The sequence below is a fragment of the Schistocerca serialis genome, chromosome 5 (assembly GCF_023864345.2).
Source record: "Schistocerca serialis cubense isolate TAMUIC-IGC-003099 chromosome 5, iqSchSeri2.2, whole genome shotgun sequence".
Lineage (NCBI taxonomy): Eukaryota > Metazoa > Arthropoda > Insecta > Orthoptera > Acrididae > Schistocerca > Schistocerca serialis.
The window spans coordinates 717,103,895-717,123,457 of record NC_064642.1 but is presented as its reverse complement, the minus strand read 5'-3'; the positions used below and the strand labels follow the sequence as shown (position 1 = coordinate 717,123,457).

At 44.5% G+C, this 19,563-nt stretch overlaps 1 protein-coding gene across 2 annotated transcripts in view; it reads left to right on the top strand.

Moving 5' to 3' along the window:
• Positions 1–1,039: 1,039 nt before the first annotated feature.
• Positions 1,040–19,563, top strand: part of LOC126480972 (two pore potassium channel protein sup-9) — a 104,398-nt gene continuing 85,874 nt past the window's right edge. For both annotated transcript variants that reach the window (XR_007587492.1, XM_050104409.1), the window contains exons 1-2: positions 1,040–1,155; positions 15,561–15,734. Coding sequence is in view for 1 of the 2 variants with exons in the window: in XM_050104409.1 (XP_049960366.1) it covers positions 15,608–15,734 (127 nt within the window). In the remaining variant the exon portion in view is untranslated. The remainder of the gene's footprint in view (positions 1,156–15,560; positions 15,735–19,563) is intronic.

The window sequence follows — 19,563 nt, the reverse complement described above, 5'->3', positions numbered from 1 at the left end:
GACTGTAGCGCCTAGAACCGCACGGCCACTCCGGCCGGCTAAACTGTAGAGTAGGCATGACTAAATAGATGACTGGATGACCATAACATTATAAATGGACTTATAATGACAAAGGTTGAATGTAAACTGCAGAGTAGGCATGACTAAATTGATGACTGGATGAGGATAACATAGTAAATGGTGAGAACAGTACAATGCTTAGAATATATGATTCCGATTCCATATAGCTTTTATTTTCCTTAAAACCCATGTTGGTATAGTTGCTGTGGAAGCATTCTTGCAGTTGCAAATACGTTTATCACTCCATAAGAATTGCTTTTTGCAGATGCCGCTTTTTTTTAGAGTGTACATCAGTGGTTGCTGAGGAATTACATGTAAATCTCGAAACAGGTGCCAAACCGGGGGCCAGCAGGTAGTAGTGTGGCAGTTGGCCGCACGCGGCGCCACGGGTGTAGGGTGTGCACCCTGCGTCTGCCAGCATCCGGATCGATACTTGCGCCACCTCCTATCTAACTCATACTGACAAAGGATGAATGTAAATTGTAGAGTAGGCATGACTAAATTGATGACTGGATGACGATGACATAATAAATGGTGAGAACAGTATAATACTTAGTATATATATTCCGATTCCATATAGCTTTTATATTTCCATAGAGCCTGCAGGTAGTAGTGTGTCAGTCGGCCGCGCGCGGCGCCACGGGTCTAGCGGCCGCACCCTGCGTCTGCCAGCATCCGGATCGATACTTGCGTCAGCTCCTATCTAACTTATACTGACAAAGAATGAATATAAACTGTAGAGTAGGCATGACTAAATTGATAACTGGTTGACGATAACATAATAAATGGTGAGAACAGTATAATGTTTAAAATATATGATTCCGTTTCCATACAGCTTTTATATTTACGTATAGCCTGCAGGTAGTAGTTTGTCAGCCGGCCGCGCGCGGCGCCACGGATCCTGCGTGCGCACTCTCCGAGTGCCAGCATCCGGATCGATACTTGCGCCAGCTCATATCTAGTCCCTGGCTGCGGCTGCGGCCGGGCTGACACTCGAGCACAGGCGACAGCGGCGAAGACAGGGACAGGCTGCCTCTGCTGCTGCCGCACGCCCCGGCAGACTGACACTGCACGGCAGTCCGCACTGAGCCGCCGGTGAGTGTGACGTTACTACGCTTCTCTTATTTACTGTAAAAAAATGTCTCATTCAGTTCTAGTATACGCAGCTAAAGATCCTGTTCAATTCATACTTCATACTTAGTGGTTGCGCTTACGGTTTCTGAAGATCTAACATAAAATTTCTATTTCCATTCGTTAAGTATTACTGAAATAGATGCCTTGGAGATCATTTCGCATCGTGTAGCTGAGGATTTCCTCAGCCACTGAATTAAAAAAAAAAAAAAAAAAGTATGTGACTTGGTAGGTTCCGTACTAATTAACGTGCACCATAAAGAATCAAACGTTAATGAGTCCCGATCTCGTATATTTCCACATGTAATAATTGGAATTATTATTTATGTAAGGCTTAGTCGTTAAATACAATGGTGTTCAAAAGATAACAACGGAAGTCACTTTCGCGTGGTGTTTCATTGCCGAGTAATACTATTCGATGAAATATGGATGATACATGGTACGAACTGCTACATCTACATCCATACTCCGCAAGCCACCTGACGGTGTGTGGCGGAGGGTACTTTGAGTACCTCTATCGGTTCTCCCTTCTATTCCAGTCTCGTATTGTTCATGGAAAGAAAGATTGTCGGTATGCCTCTATGTGGGCTCTGATCTCTCTGCTTTTATCCTCATTGTCTCTTCGCGAGATATACATGGGAGGGAGCAATATACTGCTTGACGCCTCAGTGAAGGTATGTTCTCGAAACTTCAACAAAAGCCCGTACCGAGATACTGAGCGTCTCTCTTGCAGAGTCTTCCACTGGAATTTATCTATCAAGTCCCTAACGCATTCGCGATTATTAAACGATCCTGTAACGAAGTGCGCTGCTCTCCGTTGGATCTTCTCTATCTCTTCTATCATCCCTATCTGGCACGGGTCCCACACCGGTGAGCAGTATTCAAGTGGGCGAACAAGTGTACTGTAACCTACTTCATTTGTTTTCGAATTGCATTTCCTTAGGATTCTTCCAATGAATCTCAGTCTGGCATCTGCTTTACCGACGATTAATTTTATATTGACAGTCCATTTTAAATCACTCCTAATGCCAACTCCCAGATAATTTATGGAATGTGTAAATGTAGCTCTATTAAAGAATATAAAAACGTATTACGACTTGCAACGCAACATATTCTTATGACAGGACGAAAGTATAAATTGAGTTTGACTGTGGACATCCTGACATATGAATATTGTTAGAAATGTAATACGAACTGTTTTAAATTTGTAAAATAAATAAGTAACGCATACGTGCCTCCAAACCTCCTTTGAGAAAACAGAGTTTATAAATAATTTCTTATCAGCGCCCAGAGAGGTAGTTGTACATGAGGGAAAAAAAATGAGGCGGGCACGGATGTTCACTCAGGAGCCTGGACGGAACGGCTGAGCCTGTAAATGTAGGATGAACAAGATGGAAGTGACGTAATGCCAGACTAAAGGTTTCCGCGACAAGCAGTTCGTGTAGTTTAGCCCAAAGCTAAGACACTGTTGTCCAGTCATAAGACCAGAGGCACTGTACACAACAGAACGCCTCCCAGTTGATAGGAATGGTCTCAAAGAGCCGTCAGAGGACACAGAAAGAAAAATCTGAAGGAGAGAGGTAGTTTTCGTCCCCCCCTCCCCCTTAAACCACAGAAGTTGTCTGTATCCTACAGATCCTTAGCCGCTATCGGTGTCGGTAGGGGAGGTGTATCAACTACATTTTTCGTCATAAAGTTGACACTACTTGGAGGCAATATTATCGGACAGTTCCATCAAAGGGGCTTCCGTTGACGACTGTCAGACAGTCCTTCCTATCACAGTATTCTTTTTCGATACCAGTTTGCTAAAACCCTGCCTAGCACATTGAGTAGGTAAATAGGATCACTCGGTTCACCATTTTAAATATAAGACTTTTTGCTACTGAAATGTCGTGTGACTAGGGCCTCCCGTCGGGTAGACCGTTCGTCGGGTGCAAGTTTTTCGATTTGACGAAATGATGATGACGAGGACAACACAACACCCAGTCCCTGAGCGGAGAAAATCTCTGACCCAGCCGGAATCGAACCCGGGCCCTTAGGATTGACATTCTGTCGCGCTGATCACTCAGCTACCAGGGGCGAACGTTTTTGCTACTGTCAGTAATAGTAAACGTCCCGCAGATAGGAGCCGACTAAACTGCTCAGTACTTAACGGACGATTTTTCAGTTGTCTTCTCGCTACTGGCACTCGCACCGTGATCTAGGTGTAGAGTTTCTTATTATATACCAGCTTTCGGTCTCAGCCACTGCTAACATTTTAAATAAAAATTACCAGCAATATCACTAGGATTCCTGCCATAAGGAGTCGTCTGGGTTCTGACAACGGCCTTGTTAAGGAGGTTGGAGGATCAGAAAGAGGTTCAGGGCACACTCCTGCCCTTGGGATGGGAACTGTCCCTAAAACGAGGAAGAATCAGTAGTGATCAATGACATGAGGATAGTGGAAACCATTGTAATAACTATATATGAAGTGTGTCCTCAGGACACGTGACCTGAGGGTGAAAAAGTGTCATGATGCTGTCTCCATTGGAAAAAGATTCCAGATTATTCCCCATCAGATTATTCCCCAACAGATCATTCCCCCATCAGGGTATTCTCCCATTTGAATCTTCAGGAGGGGACAGCCAAAGAGGGGGAAAGGGGGGATTGCCGGCCATTGTGGCCGAGCGGTTCTAGGCGCTTCAGTCTGGAACCGCGCGACTGCAACGGTCGCGGGTTCGAATCATGACTTGGGCATGGATGTGTGTGATGTCCTTCGGTTAGTTGCCGGCCGGAGTGGCCGAGAGGTTCTAGGCGCTACAGTCTGGAACCGCGCGACCGCTAAGTCTGGAACCGCGCGACCGCTACGGTCGCATGTTCGAATCCTGCCTCGGGCATGGATGTGTGTGATGTCCTTAGGTTAGTTAGGTTAAAGTAGTTCTAAGTTCTATAGGAATTGATGACCTCAGAAGTTAAGTCCCATAGTGCTCAGAGCCATTTGTACCATTTTTTTTTTTTTTCACTACATCCAACAATTACTTGAGGATGTAGGGCGCAGGCGCTAGTCTGAGACGAAGGGGATGGGGAAAAGTTACGATTTCATGGTGATTCGCAGGCCAACAACGATTATTCGTGTATACATATCGACTTCACTAGCAGAAGGTGAAGAGAGAGAGAGGGGGACAAAATATATAAGGGCACCGAGCGATTAACTCATTACCGTATGCAAAGGAATGTGATCATCAAATAATCATGGGAGACTGGAACGCTGTGACAGGGGAAGTAATTGAAGACGATGTCAGCGGGGAATATGGGTTCGGTAATACGAATGAGAAAACAGGAAGATTAATAGAATTGTGACACAAATTTCAGCTAATGATAGCAAAGGTACTGTTGAATAATCACAAGAGAAGGAGGTATACGTGAAAATCACGTGGAGACAAGATGGTCAGATAGAGATTCAGAAGTAAGATATTGGACTGCAAGGCTTACACATGAGCAGATATATACTCTGCCCACAATTAATTAAAGATGAAGAGTAGATTATAAAAAAATGGCTCTGAGCACTATGGGTCTTAACTTCTGAGGTCATCAGTCCCCTAGAACTTAGAACTACTTACACCTAACTAACCTAAGGACATCACAGACATCCATTCCCGAGGCAGGATTCGAACCTGCGACAGTAGCGGTCGCTCGCTTCCAGACTTCCAGACTGTACCGCCTAGAACCGCTCGGTCACCCGGACCGGCAGAGTAGATTATACTTTAAGAGAATAGTGAGCACGAATCAACGTGGAAAAAACTGAGTTTTCGAAATATTGGGGAATGATGATATGTATTTGAAGTTACCTGTGTCTGGAGATACTGCGGTAAAGAATACACCAATAGGCAGTTCATTTAACAAGGAATGAATAGTTCTAAAAAGGGCAATCACAAAAGCTGGACAGACAATTACAGGCAGAAGAAAGCCAACTGCGAAGAAACCTGAGGGTAACAGAAGAGATACTTCAGTTGATACACGAAGGGAGGATGTACAAACACACACCTGAAAAAAAAGATTAAAACAATACATCTCAGTCAGAAATTAAATAAACGGGAAGAGCAGGGAAGCTAAGGGAAATGGCTGAGGAAAATATGAACAAATCAAAATGTTCACCAGAAAGATAGATTAAGCATATACAAAAGTGAAAGCAATCTTCGGTGAAATTAAAAGCAAAGGTATCATCATTGACAGGCAGGAGGAACTGCGCTCTTAAAAGCAGAAGATTGAGCGTACAGCCGGAAAAAATACATTGGAGGCTCCTACGAAGCGGAGGAGCTGTGTGCTGAATCGATAGAAGATGGAATGGAATTTGATTTAGAAGGCAGAGGGGGTCCGCTATCGCAGCCAGAGCTTGACAGACGTTTGGAAGATTTGTTATCTTACAAGGTGGAGGGCACAATTTCTTCGGAATTTCTAAAATCATTGAGGGAAGTGGCAATTAAACGTCGATTCAAGCTGGCGTGTAAAATCTAAGATTCAGATGGTTCAAATGGACTTAACATCCTAGGTCATCAGCCCCCTAGACTTAGAATTACTTAAACCTAATTAACCTAAGAACATCACACACATCCATGCCCGAGGCAGGATTCGAACCTGCGACCGTAGCAGCAGCGCGGTTCCGGACTGAAGCGCCTAGAACCGCTCGGTCATAGCGGCCGGCTAGAATCTAAGAGACTGAAGAAATGTCATCCGCGGAACCCTAAGTTAACAACGGCAGATATGTACGAGAGCTATCGCACATTCAGCTTATATCCGACGCACCGAAGTTGCTGGCAAGCGCGATTTGTTAGATGACGATTAGTTTCACTTTCAGAAAGGTGTAGGCACCAGAGGAGCAGGTCTGACGTTACGATTGATAATGGAAGTAACTCAACTCAACTCCTCCCGAACGAGCCATGAAGGCCCAAAGGTACCGACCGGCCGCCGTATCATCCTCAGCCCACAGGCGTCACTGGATGCGGATATGGAGGGGCATGTGGTCAGCACACCGCTCTCCCGGCCGTATGTCAGTTTCCGAGACCGGAGCCGCTACTTCTCAGTCAAGTGGCTCCTCAGTTTGCCTCACAAGGACTGAGTGCACCACGCTTGCCAACAGCGCTCGGCAGACGGAATGGTCGCCCATCCAAGTGCTAGCCCAACCCGACAGAGCTTAACTTCGGTGATCTGACGGGAATCGATGTTACCACTGGAAGGCCGTTGACGATAATGGAAGTAGGACTGAAGAAAAATCAAAACACGTTTATAAGATCTGTCCACATAGACAAAGCATTCGACAACGCTAAATGGTGCAAGACTGAAATTCTGAGAATAATACAACTTCATCAGATTACCCTCCATGAGTATTCAATGAACTGTGGATGAAGCCCGACCAACAGGCATGACATGCATTGGTCAAAAATGATAATGCATTGAGGATGGCTAGTTTATAGCTGAAATCTAGAACTGCCAATAACATTTCAAAAGGACAACTGATAGCTGAAATCTGTTATTTACAAGATAATAGAACTTATTAATACGGAAGGACCAAAGATTTACCGGAACCAAGAGGGAGCAATAGGAAAGGAAGACAAAGAACGAAGAGCTCGAATTAAAAAAGGGTATAAGACATGGATGTGCCAACGGCCTTGCCGCAACGTTAACACCCTTCCTATCAGATCTCCGAAGATAAAAGCTCTTGGGCTTGGCTAACTCTTGGAAGAGTGACCGTCCGAGCTGCTGAGTGCTGTTGGCAAGTAGTGTGCACTCAGACCTTGTGAGGGCAATTGAGAAGTCACTTGGCTGAAAAGTAGGAGCTCCGATCACAAAAACTTACAACGGCTGGGAGGGTGGTGTTCTGACCACATGCTCCTCCATATCCAAAAATGGCTCTGAGCACTATGGGACTTAACTACAGTGGTCATCAGTCCCCCAGAACTTAGAACTACTTAAACCTAACTAACCTAAGGACATCACACACATCCATGCCCGAGGCATGGTGATTCGCATCAGACCAGTCAGAAGACTGATGACCCAAAAAAATAAATAAAACAGTAGAAAAAAGACGAAACAGTCACAACAGTAGAAGAAATCTCTGTTGGTCCATCACGGACAGGGACATCGACTGGTTAAGTAATTGTCAATGTCAACGTAATTCACCAACAGCCGTGTAACTTTTTTTTTTTTTTTTTTCTTTTTGAAGGCTACCAGTTTCAGCATTTCATTATTCCGTCTTCAGGCCCCATATGCATCTCTCCAAACAAACAAAAATGCCATATAGAGCCATAAATCTCTGGGTGTCGTGAACTGAATCGTTACACTTGATAGCAAATTCTGGCCCTACTACATTTTCCTCTCTTCCCTGATCAATTCGCGAATGGCGCGTGAGACCTCCGTTTTAAGCCTAATTTCTGTAATAGTCTAGTTGTGGTCATTTCATAGGACGTACATGGGAGAAAATAATTTGTTGCCGGACTCTTGTTGTAATATATGTTCTCGAAAGTTCAACGGTGGTCCTCTCCGTGATGCAAACGCACCTCTTCTACATCTACGTACATATCCCGCGACCCATCCTGGACTTACATTTGAGCAAGATAACACAGGCCCGCACACGTGGAGAGTTTCTGCTGCTTGTCTTGGTGCTTGCCAAAACCCACCTTGACCAGCAAGGTCTCCCAACTGAGAACGTTTGGAGCATTATGGGCAGGCAATCCCATCAGCTTGGGATTTTAACGATCTAACGCACCAATTGGACAGAAATGGGCATGATATCCTTCAGGTAGACATACAGTGCCTCCATTACTCAAAGCCAAGCAAGATAACTGCTTGCATAAGGGCCAGAGGTGAACCAACGCGTTATTAACTTGCGCAATTTGTGAAGGTCTTTGTTTTGAATAAATTACCAAATTTGTCTGAAATTATATCATCACTTTATCTGTACATGTACTTCACATCTACCTATTTCCGTCCCATTCGGATAATTACTTGGTGGCGAGCCGGTTTTTTTTTCCTTTTTTTGTGGGGTCTTAAGAGTGTAAACCAAAACAGTCGGAAACCAAATTCCTTTACAAAGCCAAAGCCAGAAAAAAGGCTTTTGGTAACAAATCAGAAAATGCACGCGACACGTTCCTTGCAACTGGAAAAGAAACTTCAAAATTAATAAGGCAAACAAAAAGGTAATGTGGGGACAGTCAAAAAACACACCATTTAAAACGAATCTAAGTGCCAGCCCCAAAAGCTCTGCTTTAAAAAGGAAAATAGACAACTGACATTTAACAACCAAGAAATCTGCAGAGAATTTTGAAAATATTTGAAAAACTCCTAAACCGCCCAGAGTCTATAAAAATATTTCCACTCGAAATTCTCAAAAATCCAATCCAGATTCACAATCATGAAATAAAGTGAAAATTGCTGGACAAATTGAAAGATTAAAAGACAGCAAAATATGTGGTGAAGATGGAATTGTTGTAGACAGGCTGAAATCAGTTGGCCCGAAGTTATATTGATCATCCAGAGCATTTAGCAAACTGAGAAAATACCGGTGGAGTATGTTGATATATGCACTACGTAAGAAGGAAAACAAAACTGATGTCAACAACCAGCTCAGCGACCACTGCTTCGCTCACGCTTGCTTAGTAATTACAACAGAAATAATTTTATAAACATATATAAGATTACTGAAAGTTAATGTATTAAAGAATCGTTTCTTGTTATATGTACTCGTAATTCTGACGAAATCGATTTATCGAGATGACTGTTAAAGATCTGTCTTAGATTTAGTTCATAAATTGCAAAACCTTCTAAACTTTTCACGATAATTAAGGCCATAGAAGCATGGCCTTTCCAGAAATTACTCCTAATGAAAAAAGCCAGTATGGCAGATGGAGTCGGAGGTTATTGTTAATCCTGCCTTTTGTGTTCTTGTGGTGATATCTCCACAGGAACTTTCATCCTCTGGCCGAGAAGTCAAATGTCAGTTTTCATAGATTTAGCGTTAAAAATGTTTTGATGTAACGAAATTTTTTCGTAACAGTCTGCCCCCGCTAGCTGAGTGGTCAGCGCGACAGAATGTCAATCCCAAGGACCCAATTTCTATTCCCGGCTGGGTCGGAGATTTTCTCCGCTCAAGTACTGGGTGTTGTGTTGTCCTAATCATCATCACTTCATCCCCATCGACACGCAAGTCGCCGAAGTGGCGTCAAATCGAAAGCCTTGCACCCGGCGAACGGTCTACCCGACGGGAGGCCCTAGTCACACGACATTTACATTTATTTATTTTTTCGTAATAATTTTCAACCCCTATTTCATACCGTAGTATGACAGTGTTGAATTTAATGAATAGTCTAATGAGCGCACACTATGGATTGAGAGTAAATCGAAAAAAGACGGAGGTAATGAGGAGCAGCAAAAGTGTGGCCAGCAATATAAACTTAACGGCAGAACTGGTGACCACGGAGGAGATGAAATGAAGGATTCTGATATCATGATGCACGAAACAAAGAGGATGTAGAAAGCAGATTTACACAAGCAAAGAAGGCGTTCCTGGCCGAAAGAAGTATAGTAGTATCAAACATTGGTCATGTTTTGAGGAAGAAATAACTGAGAATGTACGTTTGGAACACAGAATTCTATGAAAATAATCGTGGACTGCGGGAAAAATAGAAAAGAAAAGAATCGAAGCATTAGAGGTGTGGCAGAAGGATTTTCAAAATTAGGTGGATTGGTGTGAAAGAAATGAAGAGAGGCGACGGGAGGGCCAAGTAGAAAAGACTGACAAGAAGAAGGAGCAGGATGATAGGACAGGCGTTCAGACATTAAAGAATATTCACGGCACCTGACGACACTCAAGGGAACTTCAGGGGAACAGCATATCCAACAAATAATCGAGGAAGATGGGTTCAAGTGCTACGCTGAGATGAAGAGATTTGCAGAGGGGAGGAAGTATTCGGACCAGTCAGAAGAGTGATGACAATAAAGCGGACAGATAACCACCACATACAGAGGGGTCAAAAAAAATGTATCTACTGTTTACAAGTCCATAACTTGCAAACTAATTGACGGAGTTGTCTCATTTTTAGTGAAAGTGTTGCTTAAAGTCCAACTTAAAGATATCACTGTAGGTGTTCAAAATGGTCACCATTAACATCCACACACAAACGATGCCGCCGAACTGCATCACGAACTACTGACTGCAACGTGTTCAGTTGGATATTTGCGCATGAATGTACGATGGATTATCGAAGTTCATCCAATATACGTGGCTTTTGTCGATAAACGACGTCCTTTAGTGTTCCCCACAGGTAAAAGTCCAGAGGAGTTGGGTCTGGGGAACGTGGTGGATACTCCACAGCACCTCTACGGCCTATCCATCTTCCTGGTAGGTTTTCGTCGAGATACGCCCTAACACGATTTTAGTAGTGGGCTGGGGCACCATCTTGTTGAAAGTAAACTCTTCCGTCTCCATACAAGTCTCGGATGGCAGGTAAAATGGATGTCTGAAGCTTCTGAAGGTACACCTCACCGGTAACTGTGCTGTCAAAGAAGAATGGCCCAATCAAGTTTCGGTAAGACAACCCACACCACACATTTACTCCTGGCAAATCCACGCCTTTGTCTACATGGACGTTCGGATTTTCGGCGGCCCAGTAGATGCTATTGTGGCGATTTACTGTGCCATTGAGTCTGAACTGTGCCTCATCAGACCACACAATCATCTCAGCAAACTCTTCATCGTTGCGTACCATGTTAGTAAACCACTCGCAGTACTCCATTCTACGACCTGGGTCGTCCTCGTTCATTGCGTGTAGCAATCGTGGGATGTAGCACTTGCACTTTGCTGTCTTGAAAATTCGCCGAACACTTGAGCGACTCACTCCAGTTTTACAGGCACACTGCCTCACAGACTTCTGTGGCGAGCGAGTGAATTGTAACACACGACGGGAGTTAGCTGGACTTGTTACTGTTACAGGTAGTCCAGATCGTTGTTTGTATACATCTTTAACAAAGCCTTTGTCTTCAAATTTGTCTCGAATGCGACGAATCGTTAAACGTGTCGGTGAATCTGTTTGATACTCATTTCACCATTGCCGTTGAAACTCATTAATGTTTTCGTGCTTAAAATACCGCTTCAAAACTGACTTCCTTTCATCGAATGTAAGCCTTGCACCAGCCATGTTTACTCGAGTAACTAGGTGCAACTATGAACAAAACACTGACTATCTGGCGACTATCATCTGACAAAACAAAACAACGCGATACAGCGCTTGTGTGGCGATTGCCAGAACTACAAACTATTACACAACCAAAGACGACACAACTCCGTCAATTAGTTTGCAAGTTATGGACTTTTAAATAGTGGATACATTTTTGGACTTCTCTGTATAAATATACAAAGCTTACGAACGTCCAACCACGTATACAGCGTGCGGCAAGCCAAGGCGCGTAGCGGTCGCGTGTCGCGTGTAGCGGGTTGCGGGTAGCCGCCTCCGCTGGCAATCAATGGGCGGCGGGAGAGGCGTGCGTCACGGTGTGCGCTGGAGACGTGGTTGGGGGAGGGGGAGGGGGGGTGAGTGGGGCAGCTCAGCCGTGCTGAGCTTCTATATCCGGGGCCCTGAAACACGTCCCTTGACAGCTCGCTTGTAGTTGCCTATATTGCGACTGAGAGGCTGCAGTAGCTGCCACAGTACACGGGCACAACTGACGGCTCCGAAGTATATTTGTAAAAAAATGGGTCAAATGGCTCTGAGCACTATGGGACTTAACTTCTGAGGTCATCAGTCCCCTAGAACTTGGAACTACTTAAACCTAACTAACCTAAGGACATCACACACATCCATGCCCGAGGCAGGATTCGAACCTGCGACCGTAGCGGTCGCGCGGTTTCAGACTGTAGCGCCTAGAACCGCTCGGCCATTCCGGCCGGCGTGTATTTGTAAATGTAGGCAACAGTCAACGTGTATATTAGCCGCCGCATTATAATGTATATGTAAGTACAACAAAGAAAGTTTTCCTTATAATGGAGAGAACAATTTCGGAGAAAATGCACTTGATAGCACATGAAACTCGGAAAAAAGCAACAGCTGACAAAATGTCTATGAGAAGTCGTTCCGAATTGTTACGCTAATAGTGACATATAAAACGTCGTATAGTAACGTGAACCTAAGCGTACCACAGAACACGCTGTACATCTACATCTACATTTATGCTCCGCAAGCCACCCAACGGTGGTGGCGGAGGGCACTTTACGTGCCACTGTCATTACCTCCCTTTCCTGTTCCACTCGCGTGTGGTTCGCGGGAAGAACGACTGCCGGAAAGCCTCCGTGAGCGCTCGAATCTCTCTAATTTTACATTCGTGATCTCCTCGGGAGGTATAAGTAGGGGGAAGCAATATATTCGATACCTCATCCAGAAACGCACCCTCTCGAAACCTGGACAGCAAGCTACACGGCGATGCAGAGCGCCTCTCTCGCAGAGTCTGCCACTTGAGTTTGCTGAACATCTCCGTAACGCTATCGCGCTTACCAAATATCCCTGTGGCGAAACGCGCCGCTCTTCTTTGGATCTTCTGTATCTCCTCTGTCAACCCGACCTGGTACGGATCCCACACTGACGAGCAATACTCAAGTATAGGTCGAACGAGTGTTTCGTAAGCCACCTCCTTTCTTGATGGACTGCATTTTCTAAGGACTCTCCCAGTGAATCTCAACCTGGCACACGCCTTACCAACAATTAATTTTATATGATCATTCCACTTCAAATCGTTCCGCACGCGTACTCCCAGATATTTTACAGAAGTAACTGCTACCAGTGTTTGTTCCGCTTTCATATAATCATACAATAAAGGATCCTTCTTTCTATGTATTTGCAATACATTACATTTGCCTATGTTCAGGGTCAGTTGCCACTCCCTGCACCAAGTGGCTATCCGCTGCAGATCTTCTTGCATTTCGCTGCAATTTTCTAATGCTGCAACTTCTCTGTATGCTACAGCATCATCCGCGAAATGCCGCATGGAACTTCCGACGCTATCTACTAATTTGACGGCCCCCATCAACATCGGATATCTCCTAGGGCTTAGAATCGACTGACTCGTGTGCAACGGCTGTTCGCACGGAACCCTTCTCCGCGTCAGCCCTCCAGGGCCTCGCTGGAGTATTTGCTACTACCACCAAGAGCTGCACCGACGGCAGCTCCAGGCAGGCTCACGCCCAGACCCTTCTGCGGCCACCGCCGAGACCCTCATACTTGTCAGGGCTTCGCGGCAGTTGGGCATTTTGACCACAATAGCCATACATCAACACAATGTTGACCTTTTCCGCAATTGGTAAACTGTCCATTTTAACACGGGTAATGTATCACGAAGCAAATACCGTCCGCACTGGCGGAATGTTACGTGATACACGTACTTATTCGTTTGTGACTATTGCAGCGCCATCTCTCGCAAAGCGAAAAAAGTGGTCCAACTAAAACATTCATATTTCTTTACGTACTACACGAATATGTAATAAAAATGGGGGTTCCTATTTTAAAAAAAGCAGTTGACCTATGGCAGCGCCATCTAGGGGGCCAACCATCGCGCCATAGCCCCCCCTCAAGCTAGACGAATTTCGTTCTTTGAAGTTTTTTCGTTTGATGCTTATTTCGTGAGATATTTGGCTTGGTCACTATCAATGGACCACCCTGTATATTATCACGCGAAAGTTTTGTTGTGTTGGCTGAAGAGCCAACACCGTGTTACTAGAGGAGGCCGAAATGCACACGTTTTAGCTCACGCAGGCTGGCGTGAGGAGGGAAGAACTATACTGACGTAAGGTCTGGAACATGACGAGGAATGAGAATTCAGAGAGCGGACGAAATTAGTTTGATGCTTAACTTTAATCCATTAAAGATGAACGTCGCTCTTGACGGTACATGATTCACAATATTATCTGCTCAGATTATAGTAACTGAATATGGCGCCTTGCTAGGTCGTAGCAAATGACGTAGCTGAAGGCTATGCTAAACTGTCGTCTGCAATTGAGAGCGTCTGTAGACAGTGAACCATCGCTAGCAAAGCCGGCTGTACAACTGGGACGAGTGCTAGGGAGTTTCTCTAGACTAGACCTGCCGTATGGCGGCGCTCGGTCTGCAATCCCTGATAGCGGCGACAAGCGGGTCCGGCGTATACTAACGGACCGCGGCCGATTTAAAGGCTACCACGTAGCAAGTGTGGTGTGTGGCTGTGACACCACAAGTTTTATCTGTGATTAGACTAAAAAAATTAAACCAAACATGATGGTGACTTCACAGAAACATGTATCGGTGTTAATGAAGAAAACTATGTTTCTTCAAGGCAGAACCCTATATCCATAATTTTATACTTGACAGCATACACGGACAAAAAGTGAGCTCTAACGACAAAGAGTCATGTATTTCGCTGTGTAGCAAGTATTGTAATAGAATTCCAGTTCCTTACAAACGAGCTGCATAGCCTCTGACCCTCTGTCTCATAACTTGCTCGGTGTTACAGCATAGGTACCATCTCACATTTTGAAACACGGACAAAAAGTGAGCTCTAACAACAAGGACTCATGTATTTAGCTGTGTAGCAAGTATTGTAATAGAATTCCAGTTCCTCATAAACGAGCTCCATAACCTCTGACCCTCTGTCTCTAACTTGCACGGTGTTACTGCATAGGTACCATCTCACATTTTGTAACACGGACAAAGAGTGAGCTCTAACAACAAGGACTCATGTATTTAGCTGTGTAGCAAGTATTGTAATAGAATTCCAGTTCCTCATAAACGAGCTCCATAACCTCTGACCCTCTGTCTCTAACTTGCACGGTGTTACTGCATAGGTACCATCTCACATTTTGTAACACGGACAAAGAGTGAGCTCTAACAACAAGGACTCATGTATTTAGCTGTGTAGCAAGTATTGTAATAGAATTCCAGTTCCTCATAAACGAGCTCCATAACCTCTGACCCTCTGTCTCTAACTTGCACGGTGTTACTGCATAGGTACCATCTCACATTTTGTAACATGGACAAAAAGTGAGCTCTAACAACAAGGACTCATGTATTTAGCTGTGTAGCAAGTATTGTAATAGAATTCCAGTTCCTCATAAACGAGCTCCATAACCTCTGACCCTCCGTCTCTAACTTGCACGGTGTTACTGCATAGGTACCATCTCACATTTTGAAACACGGACAAAAAGTGAGCTCTAACAACAAGGACTCATGTATTTAGCTGTGTAGCAAGTATTGTAATAGAATTCCAGTTCTTCATAAACGATCTCCATAACCTCTGACCCTCTGTCTCTAACTTGCATGGTGTTACTGCATAGGTACCATCTCACATTTTGAAACCTGTCTCTTTTCACGGCGCAGTGCGGTGAGGCCTCGTTGGAGCGGCAGCGGAGGCGGCGCCGGCGACCATGAAGAGGCAGAACGTCCGCACCCTGTCGCTGGTGGTGTGCACGTTCACCTACCTGCTCGTCGGCGCCGCCGTCTTCGACGCCCTCGAGTCCGACACGGAGAGCAAGCGCTGGGAAGTGCTGTCAGGTAGGAGCACTTCAGCTGTCTCTATATTATATTGCAGCCCCTCTTACGTCAATGGACATTGTCCACTGGTTTTTCACTGATTGGATACCATCCCTAAATTGAATTTCTCGAAATCCTACAAAAAACATTTTCAACATCCAGAATGAGATTTTCACTCTGCAGCGGAGTGTGCGCTGATATGAAACTTCCTGGCAGATTAAAACTGTGTGGCGGGCCGAGACTCGAACTCGGGACCTTTGCCTTTCGCGGGCAAGTGCTCTACCAACTGAGCCACCCAAGCAAGACTCACGCCCCGTCCTCATAGCTTTACTTCTGCCAATACCTCGCCTCCTACCTTCCAAACTTTACAGAAGCTCTCCTGCGAACCTTGCAGAACCAGCACTCCTGAAAGAAAGGATATTGCGGAGACATGGCATGTCCGCTGCTTGGGTAGCTCAGTTGGTAGAGCACTTGCCTGCGAAAGGCGAAGGTCCCGAATTCGAGTCTCGGTCTGGCACACAGTTTTAATCTGCCAGGAAGTTTCATTTTCAGCATCAGTTATCTCTTCATTAGACTCAAAATGTTCTCCAGCCATATTTTATACTGAACTACCAAGCACAATCAGGGTCTGAAGAGGACGCAATGTCGACCGCTGTCGTGTCGTTATCTGCCGTGTGGCGTCACTCAGATACGATACGGAGAGGCATGGGGTCAGCACACTGTTCTCCCGTGATAATAAGCAGATAAAATTAACATCTGGCATGGAATATCGAGGGTGTAAGAAAGATGTGAATACTGCAAGTAAAATGGTTTAACTCGTTTTGTTCGATTAAGTGTCGAACATGATTAATCAGTTTTGTGGAAAAGGTAGTAGTTTTGTATATTAACAGCTGATGCCGGCAGACAATGTGAAAATAACAGTCTACAACTTAAACTTCCTACTACCAGGATTTTTTTTTTTTTTTTTTTTTTTTTTTGTTTCACTGTGAGCCACTTAGGCCATAATGACCCCAAGAAATTTACTTGGGATATATTGGCAGTATTTTAATGAAATAACATAAAAACATACATTACAGCTGTTCAAAGTAATAGTCTTCATTCTGTTTTTCAAACGTTACTTCAAGAAATAAAACAAAAGTAAAAGATTTAGATTGGGGTCATATGACTCTAGTGATACTCGCTGCGCCGGCCGCTGTGGACGAGCGGTTCTCGGCGCTTCAGTCCGGAACCACGCAGCTGCTACGATCGCAGGTTCGAATCCTGCTTCGGGCATGGATGTGTGTGATGTCCTTAGGTTAGTTAGTTTTACGTATGTAAGTAGGCTGTTTAGGTTTTTAAGTAGCGAACGCCACGTAGCGCTCTGTGTGAAAATCAATGACTGTGCTGTGTGCTGTCTGTGGCTGGTTGGCATTGTTGCAATATCCGCTATTGTAGTGTTGGGCAGCTGGATGTGAACAGCGCGTAGCGTTGTTCAGTTGGAGGTGAGCCGCCAGCACTGGTGAATGTGGGGAGCATAGGGGCTATGTAAGTAGGCTGTTTAGGTTTTTATGTTGCTAACGCCACGTAGCGCTCTGTGTGAAAATCAATGACTGTGTTGTGTGCAGTCTGTGGCTGGTTGGCATTGTTGAAATATTTGCTATTGTAGTTGGGCAGTTGGATGTGAACAGGGTGTAGCGTTGCGCAGTAGGAGAGCCGCCAGCAGTGGTGGATGTGGGGAGAGAGATGGCAGAGTTTTGAGAGCGGACGATCTGGACTGTGTCCGTCAGAAAAACGAAATTTGTAAGACCGGATGTCATGAACTGATATATATATTATGACTTTTGAACACTATTAAGGTAAATACGTTGTTTGTTCTCTATCAAAATGTTTCGTTTGCTAACCATGCCTATCAGTAGTTAGTGCCTTCAGTAGTTAGAATCTTTTATTTAACTGGCAGTATTGGCGCTCGCTGTATTGCAGTAGTTCGAGTAACGAAGATTTTTGTGAGGTAAATGATTCATGAAAGGTATTGGTTATTGTTAGTCACGGCCATTCTTTTGTAGGGATTATTGAAAGTCAGATTGCGTTGCTCTAAAAATATTGTGTGTCAGTTTAGTGGTGATCAGAATAAGTAAAGAGAGAAATGTGTGAGTACGTTCAGTTTTGCTCAGCTCTTTAAAAAACAAATAACGTAAGAGGTTTACCAGCACAGTAATTCCTAAATTTTTGTTAGGGGGTGTTTCACGTAGTTCTAAGTGTAGGGGACTGATGACCTCAGATGTTAAGTCCCGTAGTGCTTAGAGCCATTTGATACTCATTGCAAAAACTGTAAATAAATCCTAATGTTTTCTAGATATACACCTGAACAAAACATCATTGGATATTATTGACTCAGGAGGAGAAGGTCATACACAAGGTGGAGAAAGAACGCCGTACTTGGAGGTCGGCATAGCAAAACTTAGTCCCGCCAACAGGTTTAATAGGAACGCGAATAATAAACGAGGCTCTAGCAATACTGTAACTGCTTGCAGCGTGGCCAAGAACAGATAGCATGTGTAAGGTGTCAGGTAAATCCAACAACATCCATGAAAACCCTGACATGATAAGCAAATCCAGTAATATGTCACATAGCTCCGAATAAATCGTGACATTGAATTGAGCAAAGTAATACGAGTAACGAGTGAGCAAATGGAATACCACAGACTAACACAAGAATGCCTAAATGCATGTCATACCTTCCCACCGTGAGACAGACGCAGTTCCGAGGGGAGAAACGAGGACAGAAGCCGAGAGCAGAACCGTGTTAAGCTAGAAGGCCCTACGATAAGGGACGGACACCCACGTGCCAGCTAACCGCTAGGACCACCCCCCAGCCCATGTTAAAAGCTAGAACCCTCCAGAAGAACAGTATAGATCTTATGATAACACAAAAGGACCACCCCAGCTGCAAGTTTTAGCGCGCGACTTTTTCGCGTCTCTGTTACGTTGCAAACTTTAAAAACATTGCCCCACCACGAAAAGTATAACGTTTCTCATTGGATAGACAGAATTTTTGTAGATGGAGCTTAAGGTTAACATTGAGACCCTGATTGGTCAGATGAAAACACAGCCAGATAGTTTTTTTTAAGCCAACTTCGGTAAATTGTAGTAAGGAGAAGTTAGGAGAGAGTTGCTTCCGAGATGGCGAGGTGAGCGGAGCTGTGCTGCCCGCCGCCCCCTGACGAACACCGACAAGGTAATGAACGCATGCAATGCCGCATAAAAGCGCATAAAGCTTCACTCAGAAATGCAGAAGTCTCATCTGTTACACCCCCTTTTTGCGTAATACTAGTGTCGATCGTCAATTAAAGCTCATGATGCTCACATTTGCCACTTGAATTAAAAATCTGAAACGCGATGATTTTTCTGTTATATAATTATTGAGAAGCCACATCAGCCACTGTAATTTACGACAAGTTAGATAAGTAATTATAGATCATTGCCGGACGGGGTGGCCGAGCGGTTCTAGGCGCTACAGTCTGGAACCGTGCAACCGCTACAGTCGCAGGTTCGAATCCTGCCTCGGCTATGGATGTGTGTGATGTCCTTAGGTTAGTTAGGTTTAAGTAGTTCTAAGTTCTAGGGGCTGATGACCTTAGAAGTTAAGTCCCATAGTGCTCAGAGCCATTTGAACCATTTGAAAGATAATTGATGGTCACTGTAGACCATTTTGATAATTTTCTCTTTTGTGAAACTTAATTTAAACCTAGATTATAGATGTGATATGGCATAGGTCTTCCTTCGATCCATTGTAGAACTTGGAAACCCATTCAGGGAATATTCGTTCACATTTTTGTTGAACGCAGTTGGTTTTTACCATCCTGTATTAAAA